The sequence below is a fragment of the Molossus molossus genome, unplaced genomic scaffold (assembly GCF_014108415.1).
Source record: "Molossus molossus isolate mMolMol1 unplaced genomic scaffold, mMolMol1.p scaffold_m16_p_18, whole genome shotgun sequence".
NCBI lineage: Eukaryota > Metazoa > Chordata > Mammalia > Chiroptera > Molossidae > Molossus > Molossus molossus.
This window is the reverse complement of record NW_023425353.1, coordinates 26,595,819-26,623,294: the sequence shown is the minus strand read 5'-3', so window position 1 is coordinate 26,623,294 and position 27,476 is coordinate 26,595,819. Positions and strand designations below refer to the sequence as shown.

Sequence of the window (27,476 nt, the reverse complement as noted above, 5' to 3'; positions counted from 1 at the left end):
CCCATACATCATGAGGTCACTGGTTCGATTCCTAGTCAGGATACATGCCCGGGTTGTGGGCCAGATCCCCAGTGAGGCGGCCAATCAATGTTCTCTCTCATCAATGTTTCTATCGCTCTCTCCCTCTCCCTTCCTCTCTCTCTAAAATCAATAAAGGAAAAAAATTAATAGAGAGTCAGTTTTTAGGTTATTAGTTTTTAAAATTAGTACTTTTTAAAGGAAACAACTTGACCTAAATTATGTCACGAAATTTTGAGCCCATTAAAACAAAGTTTAATGAGAAAAAAAGAAATAATCCTATCTTAAATTCACTCTCATTGTTTCAAATGTAGTCCTATCCCTTCGACCTCAGGTCAGAAATTGAATCTCATGCTTTTCCAGGACCTTAGAGTTCCTACCCTATTCTTGGAGAAAGGGCTTTGAAGTTTAGCAGACTTAGAACTGAATCCTAGGTCTTCCATCAGTTCTAAGAATTTGGTGAATAATTTATCCTCTCTTAGCCTTAATTTCCACATCTTTTAAGTGGATAATGACATTCATCCCACAAAGGAAGGTATGAGAAATAGATGGGATGATTTACATAAAAGGCCTTTGAAATATTTAATAAAAGTGTACTCAACAAATTATAATTTCCTTCCTGGATAGGTGGTAGGATCTCAAAAAAGACCCACTAGGTGATGGTCAAATTGGGGTGGAGCCTGGGTGGTATGGCTCAGTGGTTGAGCATTGATCCATGTACCAAGAGGTTGCTGGTTCGATTCCTGGTCAGGTTGTGAGCCAAATCCCCAGTAGGGGGCGTGCAGAAGGCGACCAATCAATGTTCTCTTTCATTGATGTTTCTGTCTCTCCCTCTTCCTTCCTCTCTCTCTAAAAATCAATAAAGAAAAAAATTAACAACAACAACAAAAAATTGGGGTGGAAAGCATGCCAGGAAACAAGCATAATGAAGAGTGGCAGAAAAAACCCAAACTATCAATTAAAAAAAATAAAATAAGGCCCAAAATGCTATAATGTTTTCTTATTTTATGGTTTGATCACAGTGAGAAGTGGCAGTCACAGCTGAATGTCAGAAAGTCACTGAATATCAGAAATCATTGGTTAACTACAAAAGGAAAGGAAAGGGAAAGTATGTTCCTGAGAATAGTATTTGCTTTAAATCTACATAGTATCAGAGAACTCATGGCAGGATTCCAATGGGGGGGGTGGGGACCAATGGGAACTTACTCATTCCTTGATCTTATCAAGAAATGCAAGTCATTAGGAAAAAACTGCTGTGATCAAATCACTCCGCTTGGCATTCCAAGGCTCCAACACAAACACTGGAGCCGCTGGACCCATCACAAAGGCTAGGGTGAAAAGTAAACCCAAGAAAGCAGTGAACTGACTATTTTCAACAATCCTGGAGGGCAGATATTTACAGAAAAAGGACAAGACAAGCCACCTACTTGGAGTCTAACACCAAGCCCTAGGAAATGAGAGAAATAGCAGCAACAAAAAAGAAAGGAAAGGTAACCATAATGCACAATTGTCCTTCTGTTTGCTCAGCCTGCAGTATCATTACCCTTATGACAATTACACAATTTTTAACCTATTTATCCCTGACTCTCAGGTCATGTTATTTAGGTGGTCTGTTTACCTCATTGCTACTGGAGATGGGTACATATCCTAGATCTGACAAATGAAAGTTACCCCATTCCTCCACCATGACTGGGTCACTAGTGAACAGTAAAACTGGGAACAAGGCTCTCTTTCCATGGGAGTTGCTAAGCCTGGGAATGTAAGCCTAGAGTTACTTGTGCCATGTTGCTATCACGAGGATAGAGACCTAATGATGAAGAGAAATGCAGAGAAAAGCCAGGCAAGAGAAAGTGACAAAAAGGTCATTATTGATATTTTTTGAACACCTGGATGTAGTGATGCCTAAGTCTAGAACTATCCATGAATTTTTAGTTACTTGAACAAATAAATTCCCATGTTTGCTTAAATCTCTTTGAGTTAGTGTCTAACTTCCAACTAAAATAGTTTGACTAAGAGAGTAAGTAATCTTGTAGAGTTTAATCCTAAAGAAGTTATCTAAAAAAGGCAGTCCAGCCCGGCCGGTGTGGCTCAGTGGTTGAGTGTAGATCCATGAATCAAGGGATTGTTGGTTCGATCATTGGTCAGGGCACAGGCCTGGTTGGTGGGCTCGATCCCCAGTAGGAGGCATCCATGAAGAATTTTTCTGAGTTCTCTCTTGCAAATAAAGGGAAGAGTTAGAGTTAGAATATATGAGATACTAGGAAACCACCTGCATTTCTCACATAAGCAACACCATTTGACAGAAATATGTATGCATGATCTGTTGAGTGTAAATGAGACACCTGCACTACACTATGAAGTTACTGTAGACAGAAGGAGACATATTTATTATAGCTCTGATCTTTCATCTTTACCTTCCCACCAAAGAGTCAAACAGCCATCCATTCATTCAAAAATGTTCTCAGTAAGTGCCAAATAAATGCCAGGTATTACGCTAGGTATGGAGGATACAAAGATGATTAAGACATAGTTCTTGTTCTCAAGGAGCTAACAAATAATTATGATTCAGCATGACAAGCATGAGAGAGAATCCAGGAGAGCCTCAGAAAGGATGAAGTCTTGAAGGATAAGAAGGCATTCGCTAGGCAGAAAGAACAAGTGCAAAGGAACAGGCAGAAAGTGTGGGAAGTCCAGGGTGGCTAGGGCTGACCAACTTGAGGGGTTTGCTGGAGCGGCCGAAAGAGCTGTCTGTGAGTTCCAGGCTGAGAAACTGATCTTATCCTGAAACAAAGCTGAGCCTTTGGAAGTCCTTGAGTAACATGCTCAGATTTGTGTGTCAGAAAGGGAAGTCTGGTGGCCATTATGGGGGGAGGTGGGGCAGAGACTGAAGGCAGGACTTAATGGGACCTCTGATCATCAATGGGAAAAGGATATAGGGACTTTGATGGAGAAAAGCCAGACCAGAGTAGGAGACAAATGTCTACAATTCTAACTTGAAAAGCACTGAAAACTGACCCCATGCAGATAACTTAAGAAGAATTCCAGTTAAGATTATCAGCATAATTTACTTGAATAAGAAGACTGAATAAGAGTAACATGGGAAGAGGGGAATAAACACCTGTGCTTCCTCAGACTCCAAGTCTCAGCTCCTCCATCCTAAATTCTCCCTCCATTCTAAATCCTATTCACCCTCATGGCTTGGCTTTAGGGAGGGCCTGTGCTCCACATCGGTTCCCCTACACTTTTTGGCATCCTATATTTGTTTTTAGACCTGATCACTGACTACATTTCTCTGAACCTCAACTTGTTCGCCTATGAAATGGGAATGCCGACATTTACCCCAGGATAAGAATTGAATAAGAAACATTTCATAGAGCACTCTGCACAGTGCCTGGCATGTGACGGACAGCAATAAACAAGCTGCCATACTCCTGCTGAAGATGAAGCGAGTTGCACTGCCAAGAAACAAAGATATACTCATACCAAGATTTCCTTTTTCACTTGCCAGGGTTTTCCAGATCTTACAATCAATTAAATTTTGTTGTAAGAGCAAGGCAGAAGCTCTTTACTGAGTCTTTAAAGCACAGGGACTAACACAAGTGCATTATTTCTGAAGGTCTATAAGAAATCTGGTCAGGCTACCATGAATGGTGCTGGACAAGGAGAGACATGTTAAAGCTCCCAGATGCAGAAATACAACTCTCATCCTTCACCTGTCAGGTGACAAGGTCAAATGTATCATCACTCTCTCGCTAAGAGTACAGGAATGGCTGGAGAATGTTCTGTGACTGAGGGAAGAAACCAGTGGACTACTAAGTAGGCTTGTTGGTGATGTGACTTTATTTTATTCTTAAAGCCAAATCTATAGAGGTATCTTATTTATAGAATTTCCTACTACCCTCCTCAACCAAGTCCTCTGCTGACAAGTCAGGACCTGGTTACCAATGGGCCTAGCTTAATTGTTTGTGCGAATGAGCAAACTCAGTAAGAGATGAGAGAGCCATAATACAAAACCCCAACAAGATTAGGCAGCTGTACATTGCTTCAGCATTTCCATCCTTAACCCACCCACATAGAACTTTGGGTGCCAGAGGGGTAAATCTGCAGAGTTTGCAAACACTATAAAAACATATTAAGTCCACTTAGGGCAGTGGTTCCAAACCTATTTTAGACCAAAGATGATATCTTTTGGGAATTTAATGACACTGAGCCTCCTCCCAATACACATACTGCAACACTTTGTACACAAACCCTGGGTGTTCAGGAATCATCCCCACCTCACCCCCTAAGCCCATCTTGGTCCTACAGGAATTTAAAGGAACAGTTTACAGGGCTTGAGAGGAGGTGGAAGAGTCAAGAGTTCCTCCTCTCAGGGCTCAATTTTCTCCACGACGTAGTGCATTGTTTTGAGTGCCACCTCTTTGCAGGGAAAGGGATAATGACTGATGTGAAACTCAGAGCCCAAACATTTGTGTCTGCAGTGTCTAACTCTGAGTGGCTGTGGAAAACCCTAGAACTTCAGTATTCCAAGGTGTTAAGTAAGCAAAAGTGCAAGAGGATGCTCTGGGAGAACAGGGGGAAGAGGGGGGCAGGCATGGTCCAGGCCTTGGAGAAGGCCACCAGGTGCCCTAACCTTCCTGGGAAGGGGAAGGGAAGCCTGTTCTCTTCTGCTCAGCTCTATGTAGTTCTTCCATTCTCATTTTTCACTTATGCAGAGATTGCAGATTCCTTGCATGATCTGTACCAAATCCAAATGGTTAAAAATAATTTGCTAAATACTTTCCTAGATAAATTGAAATCCAAGACCTTTTTGAGACTTGTCCAGCCATCCTTCAAAGGGCGAGCCAGGCTGAAAGTCACGCATTTTCCTAGCTGAATCCCTGAGTCAGACTTTTGCTTGTCAATCTTCTGATGTCACAAGTCATACTGTGCCATGAAAGACTGAATAAGCATCTTTAGGAAATAGAAACTCAACTGTAACAACAGGTATTTCCAAAGGCAAAACATCTCTGCCCAGTTTCTAACTCAGCTACTGTATATAAATTTAGCCATGACACTGGGAAGGGAATTTTTAAAAATAGATGGCAAAGGTGAAAAGAATAAATAACAACAATGTATGAGTCACTAGCTTAGGCAAGACATATAAAGTGGTAAACAAGACACAAAGTCTTTACCTTTATGGGGATTGTATTTGAGTGGGGGCTGGAATAAGAGACAAAAATATACACAAATACATAATTTCAGACAGTGGTAAGTGCCATAAAGAAAATAAAAGACAGCAAATAAAGAAATAAAGAATGGTTGAAGTAGTATTTAAAAAAAATTTTTTTTTTTTGCTCTGGCCGGTTTGTCTCAGCCGTTGGAGCGTCGGCCTACGGACCAGAGAGTCCCAGGTTCGGTTCCTGCTAGGGCACGTATCCAAAAAAAAAAAAAAATTTTTTTTTCTTTATTGATTTTAGAGAGAGAGGAAGGGAGAAGGAAAGAGAGATGGAAACATCGATGAGCGAGAACATCAACTGGCTGCCTCCTGCATGCCCCCCACTGGGGATTTGGCCCACAACCTGGGCATGTGCCCTGATCCGGAATTGAACCAGCGACTTCTGGTGCATGGGTCCACGCTCAACCACTGAGCCACACTGGCCGGGCTGAGGCACTATTTTTATATCCATCTTACATATGAGGAAACTAAGGATAACTGAGGTCAGGTGAATTGTTCAAGGCTACACAACAGTGAGTTTAAACTCAGGTCTATCTGAGTTCAAAGTTGATTGTAATCCACTATCCCATGCTATCCATTCATTTTCTAAAGAAATCAGGTGAGAAACCATCATTACTTTTAAAAGTCCCTCCCTTTAGGATATCAGCAAAATTCTGAGATCTATGAACTCAAATGAGTATGTTATAGGCTGCCATACTGATGCTAATGCAACTAACATTTGAAATTCTGTACATAGTTGACACACTTTAATCCTGAGTGCCACCCTCTGAGATGGGAAGTACTGTCCCTATATTTCAAAAAAGGACACTAAGGCTCAGAAAGTTTAAGAAACTTGTTGAAAATCACAGAGCTTATAAATGCGAAAGGTGAAATCCAGGCCTCCTGCCTCCAAGTGCATTGCCTTTTCCATTACTGCATGCTGCCTTCCAGAATACTCCCCAAGGAGCGCCTTTTTCTCCCACTGGGAGACAAGGCAGTAACCAACTTGACAATGCAGAGAAAGGAGTGACTGTTTTGCATCTCTGCCAAGCAAGTATTCATGCCCTTTGCAATATGACTTGGACACAATACCCAAACCTTCTTTAGCAGCTAAAACATTCTAGAATTTGCTGAAGAATTTTCTCACCTTCTCCATATGGGGTCCAAAATCAAGAGGGGAAAAACATATTTATGTCTCATTCAGAATTCAAAAAGTAATAAATCCTTCAAGGCCCTGGCAAGTTTCTCTAATCCACTGTAATCATGTTTCCTTGTATAACAAGTCTTGTGATGTCTGCAGCAGCGTCTCGCTATAGTAACAGCAGCCTGAGAGCTGGAGTTCTTCTTCTCGTGCCTGGGGGATTATTCCATTTTCCACATTAGGAATAAGCCACAGACTTTAGGTTCTAAAATGGAGCCAGAAACACTGACTAGAATCCAGATGCCCTAAATATAATTAGAACTCAATTTTACTGCCCTCTGTGAAAGAAATAAATAAAAAGAATGTACCAACTTCTAGAATACTGGTCCAGAAATCAAAGTTTTGAATAGGGCCAACACAGGTTCTATTGCACTGAAAGCTCTTAAAGCTACCTGGAGGCCTTCCAATGATCTCCCCTGCTTCACATCCCTGGTTTTTTTTCTTACAAAAGCCAAACATGCTACCAGGGAAGGAGGACATACTTTAGGCTCATCTTAATAAACCAGGTTTTCATGTAGCTCTAGAACTTTCTGGAGGTGTCTTTTTACATTAAAAAAAATTATTTGGGTTTTCAGGGGTTGATTTGATAAATAAATTATTTTTCTCTATGGTCACCCAATCACTTCTCTCTGCTATTAAATATAAATTTATTAAATTATTTAATGGGAACATCCTCATTTTATATCATGTAATATAAGACTAGTGTTAAGTTGCGACTGTTAATAATTATAATGATGACGATGATGGCAGATGTCCCATTTACTGAATGCTTACTGTGTGCCAGTAACTGTATTAAGTGCTTTAAATATATTATCTTATTTAATCCTAATAGTTCCTCAACAAGGTTGTTATTATTTCCATTTTACAGAAACAGGGCTAAGTCTTAGGATGATTCTGCAATCTGCCCAAGGCTACACAGCTAGTAAGCAGCTAGAATTTAAACATAGGCGAATGGACAGAACCCATTATGGAATAAATGGTGAAAGCCCTTTTCCCACTATAGAGAGCCATTGCTTCTATCAACTTGCTGTCATCAAATCTTTCTGAATTAAACTTGAGTTCATAGAAACAACTTTCTTTTTGCACTGGTTTTTCATTTGAAGGCTATTTAATTAAATGGTATAATTACAACAACAAGTCCATCTGGCATTCCCAGGTCTGGCAAGAAATACTGAGGACTCTTGCAGAGCATTCATCTCAACTGGTGGGAACAGAAATATACAGGTGTCCTAGAAACCAGCCTACTAGTGGGAGCATCTAGCCTGCCACAGAACCGAATCATGCTTTAACATGGGAGTGCAGAGTTAATCAGGAGAGTCAATTAAGGAAGTTGGTTAAGAAAACTTTATTGAACATAAATACTTTCAAAAAACATATTATGCTTGTTGTTTTTCAACTTGCTCTTGTCACTTAAATTACTTAATCACCCCTTTCCTGATGGACTCTCAGGTATGTAGCAGACACCTTTGGTTTTGTCTGCCTAGCACCCTCCTGTCTTCTGGTTATGGCAAACAGCTTTTGAGGAGAACCTTTTCTTCCCTCCATGCCAACCATGTTCCTTTATAATTCTGCCTCTCTGGCCCAACTTGAATGGCCCCAAAATGAGCAACAGACTCAAGCTGGGCCCTGAGTTTTGAATCTGGAACCTAAGGATGTGGACCAGTCCATATCAGGTGATGGTAACTCTGGAATTAGTGGGCTCTGGAGCTGCTGGCAGCTGTACTTCCTGTCGTGGAGAAGAAGCCTGCCAGCAGGGAGAAGACAGACCTGTTCCTGTTACTCAAGAACTGCAGCCTTTCCTAAGGTTTCCTTGATTGATCTTTCAAATATGCTCAATGCTTCACTGTTTCCATTTGACTATGACAATTCAAGTTGGGTTTATGTTTATGTCACTTGAAACCAACAGTCCTAAATAATTTAGAAATGATACCAGAAATAGACAGTTGAAAGCAATCAAGTGTAAATGAAAAACAAAACAAAACAAAACAAACAAACAAAAAAAACAGATAAAATGAGGTAGGAGGGGCGGCCACATGAAATACCTGACCAGGGTGGAAAAATTCCCAACTGCTGTTACAAGGTAGTAAAACAACTGGTTTAACAAGTCTAAAGGTTTAGGAGACTTAGGAAAATATCAGTTTTTTGGAGAGCACTGTCTACTTATGCAACATTCCATAAGGGACAAGAGATGCTTCATCTGCAAGCTTGCCCATCTGGAAGCAGATAAGGAACAGCAGAACTGGTATATAACACCTTAAAGGGAGGCCTCTTCTGCTTTTGGTCAGCAATCTGAGTCGTTTTTTGTTGCAAAGGCTGACTTTTCTGTTGCAAGCTGAAATCAGTGGTTGTTAGGGAAATGGCAAGGTTCTGATAAAGAGACAGAAACATATGAGAGGAGCCAAAGCCATCAACAATGGCAAAGAGAAGGCCCGGAACTCAGATATAGACTGAGGACAGGGGAATTTTCCAGGAGCCCAGCAGAAATTCTTAAATTGAGTTCCAGAAGGAGAAGCAGAAGCTCTTAAACAGCTCTTGAATGCACTGGTCTCCAGTTAGAAACAGAAACCTTGAGGGCTGAGTAGGTTTTACTGGCTAGACTCCTCAAATTATTTGTAGCTGTCTCCTAGAGTCAGATTCCACATCTTTAGAATGAAAGGACAGATAAGATGATATACAAAGTGTCCTCTTGGCTTTAATGTTTTGTTTCTAGGTGATTAAATATAGTACAAAGCCTTATCATTTTCTTAAAACCACTGAGATCTCCTCTCATTCTAAGTATCAAATTTAAGATCAAATGTGGGGGTGAGAGAGATTAAGCACTTGCTATGAGTCTTAGTGATCTGAGACTACAAACTCATCTTCTTCACAAGGCAGTGACAAGTGAAAAGTGAAAGCCTTTTGACCTCTCTTAAGAGAGAAGAAAAGATGCTATGGAAATCCTAAACAGGATTAGGGCAAAGCTCTCTCTGAATACAAAGGTTAGCTCCAAAATGACTTTATTTTTCAGCCCCAGTGATGCCATTTCTGACCCCAATCACTGCTCCCTGCAATTTTCACATGTCTGTAGAGATCATGTTTCCAAGTGGGCACAGAACTGGCCTTGGAGGAAATACCAGTGCTGGCTTCTGCAATTCTGATTTTCTCATTTGGCATCCTATTCCACCTGCCCAGTATGAACTCCTTATATTCCTGGCTTCAACTTCCCCAGAGATCTTACCCACAGCTAAACTTGTAAGATAGTGACCCATCATGATAGATTAGCTTTATTCTCTCTCCCTAGGTGTGTAACTGCATCGAGACTCAAAAGAGATGACATACTAATAGTGGCACTGTATGTATGCATTCTGAATGTTAGTTAAAAAACTTGGGAACGTTGGTCATGCTAGGTGGCTGTAAAAATACACTCCTGATAGGCTCCAAACGTGGCTTGAATTAGGGTTTGGATTAACTGTCACCTTCTCTGTGAAGCTGTCTGCCCTTCCCAGGCACAGACAGCAGCTCTTTCTGTTGTGCTCCCTCACAGCACTTTACAAGAATAATTACCTCACTCTATAGAAATCATTTGTTGAAATGTTTATGTCTCTGGCTGGAATAAAATTTTTTGAGATGGGAACTTGGTCATCTTTCTATTGTGTGTCTTGTAAAAAACAGGGATTCAATAAATTTGTAGAATGAATTAATAAATTTTGTGAATCATTCTATTCTCCTCTTGAAAAGAAAATAATATCAAAAGCCATGTAGTTTAGAGGAAAACCCTGATCTTGAACTAGATCATGACTGGCAAAGACACGCACTTGTGCATGATGTATGATACTCTATATGCCAATACTGAAATGTAGAAAAGAATGCTTAAATAGAGCCTTTAAAATTCCTTCAAAATTCAAGATGCCACGTTAAAGCAACGTGAAAAGAATCAGTTAACTTAGCAAGCAAACAACCGATCCGTGCAGCTGTGGAGCACTGCAGCTGCCTACATTTTATTGAAAAAAAATTTTTTTTCTTTATTGATGTTAGAGAGAGAGAGGAAGAGAGAGGGAGAGACAGAAACATTGATGAGAGAGAACATCGATCGGCCACCTCCTGCACGTCCCACACTGGGGATCGGGCCCACAACCTGGGCGTGTTCCCTGAATGGGAATCGAACCAGTGACCTCTTGGTGCATGGGTCAACACTCAACCACTGAGCCATACCGGCTGGGCTGCAGCTGTCTACTTTTTAACAGATTATTATTGATTTAAATGAGACATTCTGTCCTGAGTTGGCTCAGAGGTAAGCTGTGTAAGTAGTGGTGAAGTCAAATCTCTGCATGATTTCAGACTTGTGAGAGGCAGTGTGGTACAGTTGTTAAGATCACAGACCTCAGAGCATTATTCCTAACTCATAGAGCTGTTTTAAGGATTTAATATATGTAAGGTGATTAGAACAGTGTCTGGCACATAAGCACTGTAGAAAGTAAGCATCAGCTACTATTATTGTATGTGACCTGGCTAGTCTACCAAACAACTGTAAAATAGCTCTTCTCCATTAAGTACGGCTTGGTCTGTGTTGGCACTCTCCTTCTGCAATTCAATGGTTTCATTATTAAACTGATGGCTATTGCCTTGATAAGAGGCCATTAGAACAGGTCTGGCAGGGTGACAAATTGTGCCTGCATTTTACTTTTTCCCAAAGCCAATTCTAGCTGTTATCAGACAAGGAGAACTAGGTAGCCCATTTGCTTTGGAGTTACACACACTTCATGTTCAACTTTGGAAGCTCTCATTAGCTGAAGTTTCCTAAAATATTGACTTATTGGCTCTTGTCCTTTTATTCTCATTTCAAAGTTTTTTAGGTTTAATTATTTCTATGGTTTTGAGTATAGCATAACTATCTTAAATCTTTTCTTTTCTTATTTTGGAATCAGAAAGAATATGCATAAATATAAAAACATGTATTTGTCAGATTCCTGGTACTGAATGTCGGTCAAGACTATATTTTTGTGAATCACACTTACCATAATCACTTTGGAATACAGGATAAATCTCATGTAACATCCTCCAGAGATATAAAAAAAGGCTTTCATTATGTTGACATTTCACCGTAGTGATCATTGTTAAAAATATCATTCCTGCCTCCTTACCCTAGGATCATTGCTCCTAGGACAGAAAGTGAAATTGAAATCAGAGAAGGCCAAAGACAGACAGATTACCTTGTTGAAATCCATTCTCTTTTTCATACTTTATCCTGATTCACAGAATCAAAGAGCTCATTGACTTCAATTCTCTAATATTATAAAGAGCACTGAGACCCAGAGTAGAGAAGTGACTAGATTAAGGTCACACAGTTTGTTCATAGCCAAGCTGCAAGTAAAACACAAATCTGACTTCCAGGTCCATGTTCTTTCTAAAATGCCAAGATGCTTTTCTAGACCACTGAAATAGAAGATGAGGAAGTTTGTTTTGAACAGCTAATTTAAATTGAAACTCTTGAAATGCATTATTTGATGTAGCAAAATGGAAGGCTGTTTTGAAAACATCAAGGCAATAGTTCCATGAAAATCAAAGTTCTCCGGGAAATACTTCTGTTGCAAAAATTGATTTATTGTTAAGCCATTTAATGTGTGTCATTCACTTAGAATTAGGGGCCCAATCCCCAAACTAGGAAATCGATCACTCATTCAACCAAGGTAATACTTACTGGTTAATTACTACATGCCAGGTGATGTGCTAGGTCCTGATATGCTATCTAAGACAATGTCCTTATCATCAAGGAGCTCCAAGTCTAAGGCAAATATTCGACACACGTGCTATCCTTATTCTCTTAGGTGTTCATGACAGATACTACTAATTCATTATATGATCATCTTTCCTGCTGAGCCTAAAACTGGCCTCAAAAATCCTTCCCAACACAACCCTCCAAGCCGCCATGAGCAATTGATAAGAGGGACACATGAGCTGTCATTCCTGGAATAATATAGTTACTACATGCCTATTAAATGCTATAAAATTTCAAGTTCTTATTGTATGTACTAGAACACTGATTTCCCCTATTCAGAAGAGAAGAACTTAATTTTTTTCATTCATTTAGTATTGGTTAAACTCCTGGGTAAGGAACAATTCTTCTAGGTATGGGAGAACCCTTGATAATGGCTCATGAAAGAGCAATTATGCCCCAACAAGAGACCCCAGTTCTTTTTCACTCAAAATTTCTATTTCAGATTGAGCAGCACAGCCCTCTATCTTATGTCTGTCATCACCCACAGTTGCCATCTGCTGCTAGAGACTCAAGAGTTGCTGCGCGCTCACTTCCAAGCAGCTGCTTATCATACCCAGTGATTTACCAACTGAGAAAATCACCAGTTACCGACAATGCCACCTTGTAAAGCTCTTCCTGACCTAAGAGTTTGGAAAAAAATACTCTGACCTCACCTCAAGATGGACCCAAAGGCTGCCGCAGGACCTCCATTTTATAAGCCTGGCATCTTTCCTCTCATTTGTTTAAGTTGCTTTCTTAGGGTTTGATCAAGAGAGAAAAAGCAGGAAGATATATTTTCCTTTTAATAACTTTTACTGTGTCTTTATAAACATTTTACTATTGGCGATAAATGAGTAAAGACCCTGTGAAGCTCCTCTTTGTAGAGGGGCCTTATTATCCAACAGCTGACCTTTCTCAGCAGTGTGGCACCGTGTGTGTTGTTGTCTGGAAGGAGATATGTTAAAAGCTGCCCTTCCTTTGTGCTCCAAAGCACATCTCCCTCAGAAGGTTCAGACCTGTGGCGTGTTGTACACCACTTATCTGCATTTGCAGATCAGGTCACCTTCAATGACTGGGCCTCAGAGAGGCCAAATACATTTAGAAAAAAGAGTACAGTCCACCAGTGTGGCTCAGTGGTTGAGCGTCAACCCATGCACCAAGAGGTCACCGGTTCGATTCTCGGTCAGGGCACATGCCCAGGTTGTGGGCCTAATCCACAGTGGGAGGCATGTAGGAGGCGGCCAATCGATGTTCTTTCTCATCGATGCTTCTAGCTCTTTCTCCCTCTCCCTTCCTCTCTATCTAAAACCAATAAAGGGGGGGGGGAGTACAAATGTAGCAGACAGAAAAAGTTGACATACCTTAGGAAAAGAACTTCATGAGTCTCTACTTCTTTCCATTACATGTTCATGTCCAAACAATGATTTTTTTTTTTAATGCTTTTATTGATTTTTTGGAAGGGAGAGAGAGATAGAAACATTGATATGAGAGAGAAACATTGATCGGCTGCCTCCTGCATGCACTCTATTGGGGACTGAGCCCTCAACCTAGGTATATACCCTGACTGGGAATCGAACCAAGACCTCTCAGTCCATGGGACGATGCTCAATCCACTAAGCCACATCGGCTAGGCATGATTGTGTTTTCTGCTAAGCAGACATAGTGGTAATTACTGGATAAAACAGAACGAGAAAGAAGGCTCTTTTTTTCTGCCCTAAAGGGTTTAGGAAGGCAAGATATAGTGATAAGGTAAATAACCATGGGATTTAAATACAGGAATATGTAATGTTGCCAAAAGAATGGTACAAAACACACTTATCATATGACCCACCAATTCTACTCCTAGACATATACCCCAAAGAATTGAAAATGTATGTACACACAACTTGTACATGGATGTCCATAGCAACATTATTCATAATAGCCAAAAAGTAGGAACAACTCAAATGCCCATCAACTGATGAATGGATCAAAAAATGTGGTATAGCCACAAAATGAAATTTTACTTGGTCTTAAAAAGGAATAAAGTTCTGATACATGCTACAACATGAATGGACCTTGAAAACATTATGCTAAATGGAAGAAGGCAGTCACAAAAAACCACGTATTATAGGATTTCATTTATGTGAATCTGGAACAGGCAAACCTATAGAGACAGACTGTAGATTGGTCTTTGCCTAGGTCTGGGGTGGGCGGGGGTGGCGAAGCTTGGTAAAATGAGAGTTGACTGCTAAGGATACAGGGTTTCCTTTTGGGGTGATAAAATATTCTAAACAGATCATGATGATGGTTGCTACTCTGTGAATATATTTTAAAACATTGACTTGTAGCCTGGCTGGTGTTGCTCAGTGGTTGAGCATCGACCCATGCATCAAGAGGTCAATGGTTTGATTCCCAGTCAGGGCACATGCCCAGGTTGTGGGCCTAATCCACAGTGGGAGGCATTTAGGAGGTGGCCAATCGATGTTCTCGCTCATCAATGTTTCTATCTCTCTCTCTAAAAATCAATAAAGAAAAAAAATTAGAAAACAAAACATTGAATTATACATTTTAAAAGGGTGAATTATAGCTCAATAATTCACTATTACAAAAAAACCAATGCTGTCTTAGAGGCTTAATGGAGGGATAAAGAATTTCTGGCTTGGATGGTTTAAAAGAGCATTGCAAGGACGTGTTAGGTACTTGAGTTAAGTTTTGAGGAGAAATCCTTACCTGGAGGTTGGGGAGAGAGACAGGGAGATAGTGTGAGCCAAAGAACAGAGTGAGTAAACCTGGCAGGTTGGTTAAGGAGGGAAGCTTCAGTGGAGACCTAAGGAGATGAGGCTGAAAATAGAGTTTTGGCCAGCTTGGGCTAAATCTGAGGGGCTGAAGATGGCCCCTAGTGAGGGCAGAATCCATTCAGCTTTCCAAGTGCTGATAGTTTCCAGGCCAACAAGGAATACGTTGACAGACTCTTGGTCAGCCTCTTTCACAACTGTTAGGAGAAATGGAGGAAGGAACTGTGGGGAAATGTTCATACCTCTTCAAAATGAGTATGTTGGAGGTCAGACACCCTACTCTAAAGGAGGAGACGGTGAAGAGTTGGATGTGGGACACAAAAGAGCAGAAGAGGAGCCCTCGTCCATCCAGGAGTCACCTGCCAGGACTGATAACTTTGGACCATGCTATTTCAGAACTGTCATCATTATGGTTTAACATATGCGAGTCTTACCACATAAAAAGAAACAAGTTCTTCATATTCCCTGAAAAGGCTCCAAAAATCAACAAGGTATTCTGGGTACCTTCAGTTTCTGGACCCAGTAAATTCTAGTTCCTCTTGTGTTAAACAAGTTAGGCACACTTCACTTTGTATAATGTATGGCTCTATAAATTACTCAATAGTAATTTTTTTCATAAATGACTTAACTAGAATTTATATGTAAATATTTCTGCATGAGAGAAATAAAGCTTACCTTTTACAAATCAGTCTTTTCAGTAAGACAGACTATAATTCTGCATGTTAGGCTCTCTCTGTTGTTTTGATAATTTCTAAACAAACAACTGAGAAGACACAGTTTCTTGGAGGCATGGTCTGAGCTTTGTTTGTATTCTCTATAGTAGTGCTATCCTACAGAACTTTCTGCAATGATGGAAATGTTCTATATCTAAACTGTCCAATATGGTAGCCACTTGGCACCTGTGGCAATTGAACACTAGAAATGTGGTGGGTGGTGTGACTTAGGAACTGAAGTTTATATTTTATTGAATTTTCACTAATTTAAATTTAAAGAGCCATATGTGACAAGTGGCTTAAATAGTGTATTAAATAGTGCACCCTATAGGATCCAGACAATATAGGCATACCTCGGAGACAATGTGGGTTTGGTTCCAGACCACCACAATAAAGCAAGTATCACAATAAAGCAAGTTGTAATCTTTTTTTTTGCTGGTGGAGGTTCTTGCCTTCAATTTGTAAAGAAAAAAAAAAGCAACACCTGTGAAACACAATAAAGTGAGGTATGTCTATACTTTGTTCTTGTAAGTGTCAATAAACATCTGTTCAATTGAATGAGAATTTATGTAATAAATACATACTGAGCTTCCTCTACACACCAGGTACTCTGCTAGATGCTGGGTATGAATGAAACACTGCCCTGAATGAGTTAGAACTCTTAGCACAAGAAACAGAAAACTCAACTCTGATTTACTCTAGCCAAAAGGGAACTTGTTGGTTCACACGCCTAGAAAGACTAGGACAATGGTGCCTTCAGGGCAGCTTGGCTCAGGGCTTACCAGCTAACACCATGACTGTCCTTGTCCTCTCTCAACTCAGCTAGACTTGGCTCTCTTCCATGTGTTGATCTCCATGCTCAAACTGGTTCTCCACTCACATCACTAAAAGGCAAAACTCCAAGCCCTGATCCAGGCCTCCCAACCAAAATCTCATTGGTTATGACCAGGTCATATGCCCATTTCTGAACCAATCACTATGGCCAAGGAAATATGATGTGCTGACTATCTTGGGCCTTGGGTTACACATTGCAACCCTGAGCCAAAAAAGCAGAGAAATCTCCACCAGAAAAGCACATGAGATGAGAATGAGGTCTCAGATGGTTTCTTTGAGTAAAATCATGGTGCTCATTAGGGAAGAGGAAGTCATGCTAGGCAGCAAAAACAAAGATATCCATTCTAGTCTCTTCTTAAAGAGCTCAATATCTCTAGGGAAATCTTAAATAAAAATGCTGATCAGATCCGCTGGCCATATAGTAAAAAAAATACTATCTAAAAGGAAAAACTCACTTGGCAAGATCCAGGTGGAAATGATAGTAACATTTATTTACAAAGAATTTCCTTTGATGTTGTCTACTTTTTCATAGATAATTCTCAGAAAACCCTTGTGGGAAAGGTTACATCTATGAAATCTAGAAACATTTAGGATGGAGCAGCCTTCCTTGCCTGCCTCAGTTTTGTACTCCAGATGTCTCCTTCTGTGCACTACCCGCCTCCCTGAGCAAACTGAGGATGTGCTTAGACTTTAGAAGTCCTGACATATGTGGAGGCAGGCAAAGTAGACACAGCACAGCCCACCCAGGGAAGGGACACACAATTGCCAATTCACACAATGCAACGTGAATTGTCTATTTTCATGAAGGCTACTCCAAGAGAGATTATTTGTGGGCTGGATGACTCATGAGAGAACCAAATGAATTCACCCCACAAAGAAGACAAAGAGCTTGGAACATCACTGAAATGAGAAAAATTAGCCAAAACAGCTGCAGTACTTTAGGGTCTTTTAAATAACCTCCTTCTGCCTACTTCTCCACCCTTTTCTAGCTGTTCTCTCTCACTCATTAAATACTGACTGAGGTTTTGCTTTTGTTGGCTCAAAGGGCCAGTCAAGGCTGGGAAATATTCTTTCTACCAAGCATATCTTTTTATCCCTCTGAGTTTTCTGGTATTATCTTTTGTGAAGATGATTCTGGATTACTCTGAAACTTCTTGGTTTGTTTCTAAGTGGAAAATAGTTAATAAAGCTTGTGGACAGGACTTTCCATACTTCAAGGACATTCAGTGCTCAGGCCACACGGCAAAAAGGCCTATGACTCTTTCTGTTCTCCTCCCCCTGGGAATCCAGAGAACTCTCAGCCCTAACAACATCAAAACGACCACTCCTCCTTTTACTGTATAAGGGATCTTTCAATTTCAGTGTGGCTCTCAGTAAGGTGGACAGATCAGTAGATAACTCCATGCTTGATAACAAAGGAGGTGTTATTTGCATCCACTATCTTTTCTGAGTTTTAACAGATCACTCAGTTTAGCAGCAAGTAAGCCTGTTCTCCACTGAACTGGCACTGTGTTTGCTGGAGTTCAGGAAACTGCACTTCCAGCAGACAAGAACTGGTTCTCCCTTAAGACTGGCCAATGGCACACACAGTAGGCACTTGGTGAATGTTGATGAATAGTGGAATACTGCTGATAATTTGGAGATGTTATGATGCAAAAAAAAAAATACTAAAGAGAATGGGTCTGAACACTTAACACCTGCAATATTTGTGTTCCAGAAAAGTGTTCATCTCTTCCACTTTATTCTGTAAACCTCAGTGTCCCAATTGTAACAAAGTCTCAACCCTAAAGTGACTCAAGTTTTATGGTCTTTATAACAGACCTCAAGCCTATGTAAACAAGCTATCTAACTGGTTCTCCATTCCTCAAGGGCTAATTCCAAAGGGTTCTAGTAGGTCAGATTAGCATGAATGAACTGTTTTTCAGAAGGCCCCTAGTTTTTTCCCTACCATATCGTTTGCTTGATGTCTACTGGGCCTTTTTATGAGTTTTACCTTCTCATGCATTTTAAATTTATTGAGATATAAATCACATACCATACAATTCACCCATTTAAAGGGTTCATTTCAGTGGTTTTTAGTATATTCAGAGTTGTACAACCATTACCACTATCTAATTCCAGAACATTTCATCATGCCCTAAAGAAACCCAGTACCATTAGCAGTCACTCTTTATTTTCCCCTCAATTCTCCTGACCCCTTCCCACTCCAAACCCCCTCCAGCCCCTGGCAACCACTAATCTACTTCATGCTTCTATAGATTTGCCTATTCTGGATATTTCATATCTATGGAATCTCATTCATGAAAAAAAAAAAAAAAACCTCAAATATTTATTGTATTTTCTGTGTACGCCGGTTCTCTTGCCAGGTGCTGGAATCATAGACTGAAGTATAATCTAGTGTCTGCCTCTTTGTTACTTACAGTCCAATAATAAACATTTGCTGAGTACAGAACAGCCAGGGCACAACAGCCACACTCATATTTTCTGGCAGAGGCCCTTTGTACCAGTGGGATATTTAGGCCAAGAGGCCCATCATCTCCCTATGGCTTCAACACTATTGGGTAGATGCTACCCAGTGTTCGATGTCATGTGCTCCATGTCATGTTCTGATCAGGCCTACAAATGTCTATGTTACTCCTATTTGATCAAGCACCTGTACCTAATCTGTCCTTTTCAAAAGACATCCTCCTTGATAAAGACTCAGAAGTTTTTGTTTTAAAATGCACCCAATTTATCTTTTTCTTTCTATTAAGATCACAGGAATATTTTCCCTAGGTTTCCAATAACGTATTTGAGATTTTCCTGTGTGATAATGACTGTATTTAGCACATACAAGGGGAGAGGGAGAGGGAGTACATGTCTTATAAATAAGGTTAGTCTTGGAGAATGGAATAGTAACAATTGACATGCCCTTGGAGAACATCAGCTGCATATGAAAGCTAGTCATCTGACGACACGGTGGAAAAGCAGTTGAAGAGTTTGGGAATTTCTACCTTTAATCAAAGTAACAAAGGAGTGATCTCAGGAGATATATTTTAATTAGGAAAGCTGAAACCTATATAACTCTAGAAGACTATTCATGGAAGGTAGCAGAGCCTATGTGGAGTTTGGAAGGAGGGAGCCCAGAATTTGTGCAAGAATTTGTTGATGTCTTTGCCACTGTCTAGAAATTAGCAGGAGATTCTCACTGGAAAACAGATCCCTTCAGTACTTGAGGTATAGTTCTATGAGGTGATCATGAAACCTTCTGATTACCAACTGACTCCCCATGTACATGTAGGGTGTGACAGACATGACAAATTAAATTGCCTCATCTATAAATCAGTCGCTTATGATTTTGGCTATTCCAAGTTAGTTCATGAGAGTCTTCATGCTAACTGAATTTCTGACCTGAAGAGGTAGGACCCATGGACCATAATGATCTACCAAAGCAAAAATCTGGAGAACAGAGGTTTGAGGAATGTAAAAATTGTGACCTTCGGAATATCATTCAGAAGGGGAATTTCAACTAGCCATAAGCAGGCACAATTAATGTGTAAGAGAGGTGCTACAAAGTGGTAGTTAAGAAGGCTCTAGAATCAAACTCCTTGGCTCCAACACTTATCAGCCATGTGATGTTGGGCAACTTGGCTTCCATGTGTCTCAATTTCCTTATCTGTGAAATAAAGTGGCTATGAAGATTAAATGAGATAATCCAAATAAATGCTTAATCTGACATCTGGAACATAGCAAGCTCTCAGAGGTTAGCCATCATACCATCATACCATCAATGAGCTCCCCCCGAATTCAAGTCAAAGCAGAGAAGTATCAAATGAGGGGCAAACACAACCCTGATACTGCTGAATTTATATCAACTCCAAGACTTCCAATTATCTGCCAATGTCCCTTAAACTTTTACATATAATTCAAAACAAAAATGCTATCTCAGTAGCTGATGCGTTTTTTCTTATAAAATTGCTCTATTTTTTCTATTCAACCAATGTATACTTTTCTAAATACTTACACAAAAAGTGCCTATTAGTCAGTGAGAATACAAAGGGGGAAAGGTGTCCTTGCCCTCAAGAAGGTGAACATCTAATTGAGAAGAGGGGATTAGAGAACCATAGTGATGCATTCCTATATGTTGGATTTAGGCCAGCTATCCATTTGGTACTTGACTTTTTTATTACAATCATAACCAAGAGAAGGGTCAGGGAAATCACTGTATCTAGAATTACTCTGTTCTAAGGAACATGAGAGGCTTGTTACTATACTGAATTAAAATCAACTGTACTCTCTCTCCTTCCCTCTCTCAATTTCAATCTCTCCTTTCCATTCCCTTTAAGGTGTGTATAGCAAAGTGGTGTGAGGGCTTTGGGACCTTTCAGTCTCAAATTCTCAGGCTCACATGTTGGCTGGCCCATGGCAGCCGTTGGTGAAGGCAGACAAGTAACTCCCATGTTGCAAGTTCAAAGTTCATACAGGACTCTTTCCCAGGACACTGAAGGTCATCCATTATTTATTTATAACTACCGTTTAATGCCCCTCTTCCTCTCACTTTAAGTTTCATGGTGGGGGGAAGAAAAGTAGGCTTTCTTCATCATATGGCACAGGCGGGCTCTCAAATATTTATTCACTGAGGCAGGTTCATCCTATGACTATTAGAATTAGCTTTAGTAAGAAAAACTACTGATCCCTTTCTCTTAAAGGAGCCTTTCACTGATGCTTTATTTTTAAAATTTTATTTTATTTTAATTTTTTTAATTAAAGTTATTGGGGTGCCATTGGTTAATAGGATCATATAGGTTTCAGGTGAGGATTTCTATGTTACAAAATCTGTATATTGCACTGTGTGTCCACCACTCACAGTCAAATCATCTTCCTTTTAGTTTCCATGAGATCTGGTGGCTACATTTTAAAGAATGTTACTCTCCTGTAAAATGTCAGGTAGGGGAGATACCCCCTACATCCAGGGTCTGCTTTGCATTTTGTGGACAAACATCCAGACCAAGGAACACCAGGAGGCTGCATTCATGTCGGACCAGTTGCCAGTTTACTGATTGCTCTGTTGCCTCAAGAAATTCATAGCACCTTCGGGCAAGGGAACAACAGTGTGGTGTTTATTGAAATCTACATCTGGTAGCAATTTGTTCAACAGCAACCAGCTTTCCCCCTCTTCTTTTCTTCAGTCAAATAATCCTCAGGGGCCCATAATACCCCACAACCGTTCATTTGTTCGAGGCCTGTTTTGTATAGCTTATGTTCCTAATTACAGATTTTAGTTTATCAACAAGTTTCAGCATAACAAGTAATTTTTTAGACTGCAGAGGAGGCTCAAGGCACATGTCCTAAGTCAGTGACACTGTTACTGACCATCACCATCTGGGCTGAAAGATGAAGCCTCACACTGGCCTCCTGTCCCTGCTCCCCGGTCCATTCTTGGGCAGCAGAGGAAGTCAAAGCACTACTCTTGCTCACCCCTAGAGGTGTGGTCTTACAATGATGTGTGGGAGCTTGGAAGAAGAAACAGCTGAATCTTAACAAATGAGACATTTGTGTCCCGTGGAGAAGGGGAAAAGCCCCATGTTCGATCTTGGACAAAATTCTTCCTTTTGGGTAGTGGTGGTGAGGTAAACTAAGCAGTTAGTTTGCTAAAGAACTCAATGAATTAAGAGTTCTTTTATGGTATCAGTGGTTAGTTGAGAAGATGGGATAAATTCAGAAAGCAGGGTAGGTCATACTTGGAGGCAAATCTGGGGTCTAGAAAATTTGCACTCAAGTCCTTAATATGAAATTGCTCATAGAAAAGAACTGTTTAGGAGGAACAAGAACAGAAACAAAAGTAGAATTAAGAGTAGACCAGCTCAGCTGGTGTGGCTCAGTGGTTGAGCGTTGACCCATGCACCAAGAGGTCACTGGTTCGATTCCCGGTCAGGGCACATGCCCAGGTTGTGGGCCAAATTCCCAGTGGTGGGCATGCGGGAAGTTGCTAATCGATGCTCTCTTTCATCGATATTTCTCTCTCTAACAAAAAAAAAAAAAAATCAATAAAGAAAATAATTTGTTTTTAAATCAATAATTTCTTTATTATATTTTTTCTAAATATTTAAGAGTAGACTGGCCCTGGCCGGTTTGGCTCAGCGGTTAGAGTGTCCGCCTGTGGTGCGGAGAGACCCGGGTTCGGTTCCCGCTAAGGGCATGTACCTCGGTTGCAGTTTGTCCCCGGCCCTGGTTGGTCGTGTGGGTGGCAGCCACTCGATGTGTCCCTTTCATATCGATGTTTCCCTCTCTCTCTCTTCCTCTCTCTCCCTCCCACTCTGTCTGTACAAAAAATGGAAAAATGTCCTCCAATGAGGATTAAAAAAAAAAAAAAAAAAGAGTAGACTGGACTGCCCTGGGCAATTTTGCTCAGTGGTTAGAGCGTTGGCCTGCGGACCAAAGAGTTGCAGGTTTGATTCACAGTCGAGGGCATGTACTTTGGTTGCAGGTTCAATCCCTGGCCCAATTAGGGTCATGTGGGAGGCAACAAATTGATGTGTCTCTCTCACATCAATGTTTCTCTCTCCCTCTCTAACCACCCCCCCCCCTAGCTAAAAAAAAGAAAAATCAATGAAAAACATCTTTGGATGGGGATTTTAAAAAGAGAGCAGACTGGACTTACATTGGACTTCTATACATATGCCCAGCACCCATCCACCTACATTAGATGCCTCTGCCCCTCTGGGGTGGACTGTGCCTCTCTCAACCTAAACATGTAGTTCTGAAGGAGGCTGCCAATCACTGCACCTTGCCTGTGGTCCAAGCTGGCTAATCATAATAGCTCATCCCTGTCTACTACAAATGGTCCAGAGAAGACATGTGACTCAGACCTGGTCAATCACAGTCTGTGTCCAGAGTCTTTTTTTCAAAAAGAAGACTGGGGAAGATGCTCTTAAAGAAAGAATGAAACTGTGAAACTGACTGAGGCCATGTTTTTCGCTACATGGAAAAAAAAAAAAGGAACCTGTTTGCAGTGAGAGAGAATAACATCAACAAAGAGAAAACAGAGATGAGCAATGAAGACAAAGATGGTCATGCCATTAAACACCCCCCACCCTCAATCTAGAATCCTTGGGGCCAGGATTCCATGGCCTGGCTACAAATTCGTCATTTATGTTAAAGCCAGTTTGAGCTTTAGGTTTTTGCTCATAACCAGGGTCTAGATGGCTACAAAAAGCTTTTTATTGAAAATGATTGCTATTATGGCCAAATGAGTAAATGCAAGTAAACCCACTCTGAAAAATACAAGTGACCCACAAGTGTCAGATATTGATCACATGTTGAGTGTCAGGTGGATACTAGAAAACATTGCTGAACCAATGTCAGGAGAGTGATTAAAAAACAACTTTCCATTATGGAGACTTCTGAAAACACACAGAGGCAGATGGTACCTTTCCCCTGCACCAATAACTTACTCATGGCCCAGCCCAGGAGAGCAGTGGTTTTGGCCAACTCTTCCTAGAGCACAGACTGTGCCATGGTCCCAGGCCTGAGAAGCCCCTCTCCAACAGGAATTGTAAGTAGGGCCTTTGGCAATGGGGTAGAAACAGTAGGAAGTGCATTGTCAGAAATTCATAAATTTAGCCTTCTCAGACTTGTGCTGGGCCCTGACCTGACATGTAGCTCATTCTTTCTAAGACTCACTTATAATCTAATATTGTCATTGGATCCAGCAATACACCAAAAAAATTATCCACCATGACCAAGTGAGATTCATCCCAGGGATGCAAGGCTGGTACAATACTCACAAATCAATAAACGTGATACACCACATAAATAAAATGAAGAATAAAAACCACATGATCATATCAATAGATGCCGAAAAAGCCTTCGACAAAATCCAGCATCCATTTCTGATAAAAACATTCAGCAATGTGGGAATAGAGGGATCATATCTAGACATAAAAAGGCCATATATGAAAGACCTACAACCAACATCATACTCAATGGGCAAAAACTAAAAGTATTTCCCTTAAGAACAGGAACAAGGCAAGGATGCCCACTTTTGCCACTCTTATTTAACATAGTACTGGAATAACATAGCCACAGCATTCAGACAGGAAGAAAAAATAAAAGAGATCCAAATTGGAAAGGAGGAAGTGAAACTGTCATTATTTGCAGATGACATGATATTATACGTAGAAAACCCCAAAGACTCCATCAAAAACTTACTAGACTTAATAAATGAATTTGGCAAAGTAGCAGGATACAAAATTAACGTCAAGAAATCGATGGCATTCTTATACACCAAGGATGAACTCACAGAAAGAGAACTAAAAAAACAATCCCATTTACCATTGCAGCAAAAAAATTAAGATACCTAGGAATAAACTTAACCAAAGAAATAAAGGACCCATTCGCAGAAAACTACAGGTCATTGAAAAAAGAAATAGAGGAAGATATAAAAAACTGGAAGCACCTACCCTGTTCATGGATTGGGAAAATTAACATCATTAAAATGTCCATATTACCCAAAGCAATCTATAGATTCAATGCAATCCCCATCAAAATACCAACGGCATACTTCATAGAATTAGAACAAGTACTTCAAAAGTTCATATGGAACCAAAAAAGACCTCGAATAGCCACAGCAATCTTGAAAAGGAAGAACAAAGTTGGAGGGATCACATTACCAGATTTCAGGTTATACTACAAAGCCACCGTAATTCAAACAGCCTGGTACTGGCACAAGAACAGGCATACAGACCAGTGGAACAGAACAGAGAACCCAGAAATGGACCCAAGGAAATATGGTCAATTAATATTTGACAAAGGTGGCAAGAGCATACAGTAGAGTAAGGACAGCCTCTTTAATAAATGGTGCTGGGAAAATTGGACAGCTACATGCAGAAAAATGAAACTAGACTATCAACTTACACCCTACACAAGAATAAACTCGAAATGGATAAAAGACTTAAATGTGACTCATGAATCCATAAAAATCCTAGAAGAAACTGTAGGCAACAAAATTTCAGACATCAGAAGCAGCAGAATTTTCACTGATACATCACCTAAGGCAATAGAAACAAAGGAGAAAATGAACACATGGGACTACATCAAATTCAAAAGCTTCTGCACAGCAAAAGATACAATCATCAAAACGGAAAGGCTACCCACTGTATGGGAGACCATAATTGCCAATGATATATCAGATAAGGGGTTAATTTCCAATATATATAGAGTGCTCATACAACTCCACAAAAGGAAGACAAAGAACCCAATTAAAAAATGGACAGAGGAACTAAATAGACACCTCTCCAAACAGGACATACAAATGGCTAAGAAACATATGAAGAAATGCTCATCATCACTAATCATCAGAGAGATGCAAATTAAAACAACAATGAGGTATCACCTCACACCTGTCAGAATGGCCGCCATCAACAAATCAACAAGTGTTGGCAAGGGTGTGGAGAAAAGGGGACTCTAGTAACTGCTGGTGGGAATGCAGACCGGTGCAGCCACTATGGAAAACAATATGGTGTTACCTCAAAAAATTAAAAATTGAACTGCCATTTGACCCAGTGATCCCACTTCTAGGAATATACCCTAAGAAGCCTGAAACACCAATCAGAAAGAATATATGTACCCCCATGTTTGTAGCAGCACTATTTACAATAGCTAAGATCTGGAAACCGCCCAAGTGCCCATCAGTAGACGAATGGATAAAAAAGCAGTGGTACATATACACAATGGAGTACTACGCAGCTGTAAGAAAGAAAGATCTCTTGTCCTTTGAGACTACATGGAGGGACCTGGAGAGTATCATCCTGGGTGAGGCAAGCCAAACAGAGAAGGACAAGTACCATATGATCTCACTTATTTGTAGAATATAATGAACATAACAGTCTGAGGAATGGGGTAGTCCCAGAGACATGGAGGTGGGGTACAGACTGACAATCCCCAGAAGAGGGGATGGTGGGGGAGAGATAAACCACAGAACTTATATGCATGAACAGTGGACATGGACAACAAACTGGGGACAGGGTGGGGAAGGAGGGGGAGGCAGGAATCAGTGGGGGGGAAAAGGAGAAACATCTGTAACAAAAATTAATTAATAAAAAAAAAATAATAATATTGTCATTGGATGTTTTGTCATGACAGCTGTCAATGAAAGAAAATCCTATTAGTGCTGAAAGTAAATTGGCTAAAGAAAAATATTTTTAATGTTGACACCATGTTTCCTCTGTGGACTAAATAAAGGCGTCTCCTCCTTTTCAATTTTTTCTTTATTGATTTTAGAAAGAGAAGGAGGGAGAGGGAGAGGGAGAGGAAGACAGAAACATTGACAAGAGAGAACATCAATCGGCTGCCTCCTGCATGTCCCCCACTGGGAATTGGGTCCACAACCTGGGCATGTGCCCTGACCGGGAATCGAATCAGTGTCCTCTTGGTGCATGGGTTAATGCTCAACCCGCTGGGCGGGAGTCTCTTCCTTTTCGTAACTCATTTACAAAAACAGAAAATAGCCCTTTGGCATGTTTAATTTAGGGTATACACTAGGGGAATGATCAAAATCATGGAATTCAGTTGTTAAATACTTATTCTATCATTATCACGGACTATTAGGTAAGAAAATATATAAAAATCTCCAATCCAATTGAATCAAACTTTCTGGTGGAAGTGTGGTCTAAATATCAATATTTTTGAAAAGCACCCCAGCCCTGGCCGGTTTGGCTCAGCAGTTAAGAGCATCAGCCTGTGGTCCAGAGAGACCCGGGTTTGGTTCCCGCTAAGGGCATGTACCTCGGTTGCAGTTTGTCCCCGGTCCTGGTTGGGTTGTGCGGGTGGCAACCACTCAATGTGTCCCTTTCACGTCAATGTTTCTCTCTCTCTCTCTCTCTCTCTCTTCCTCTCTCTCCCTCCCACTCTATTTGAACAAAAAACAAAAAAATGTTCTCGAGTGAGGATAAAAAAAAAAAAAAAGAAAAGAAAAGCACCCCAGATAAAAATCTAATGGGTAGCCAGGTTGAGAGCCACTGTT

The 27,476-nt window shown here is 40.5% G+C and overlaps 1 protein-coding gene across 12 annotated transcripts in view; it reads right to left on the bottom strand.

Moving 5' to 3' along the window:
• Positions 1-27,476, bottom strand: part of ATG7 (autophagy related 7) — a 274,296-nt gene that overhangs the window by 74,608 nt on the left and 172,212 nt on the right. Inside the window, exon 22 of one of the 12 annotated variants that reach the window (XM_036266283.1) lies at positions 11,426-11,552. The exons of 10 other annotated variants lie outside the window; for them this stretch is intronic. In XM_036266283.1, the coding sequence (XP_036122176.1) occupies positions 11,544-11,552 (9 nt within the window). In that variant the 3' untranslated portion in view covers positions 11,426-11,543. Of the gene's footprint in view, positions 1-11,425; positions 11,553-13,568; positions 13,590-27,476 lie in introns of those variants that run through there. One more of the 12 variants, XM_036266284.1, reaches the window with a different exon arrangement.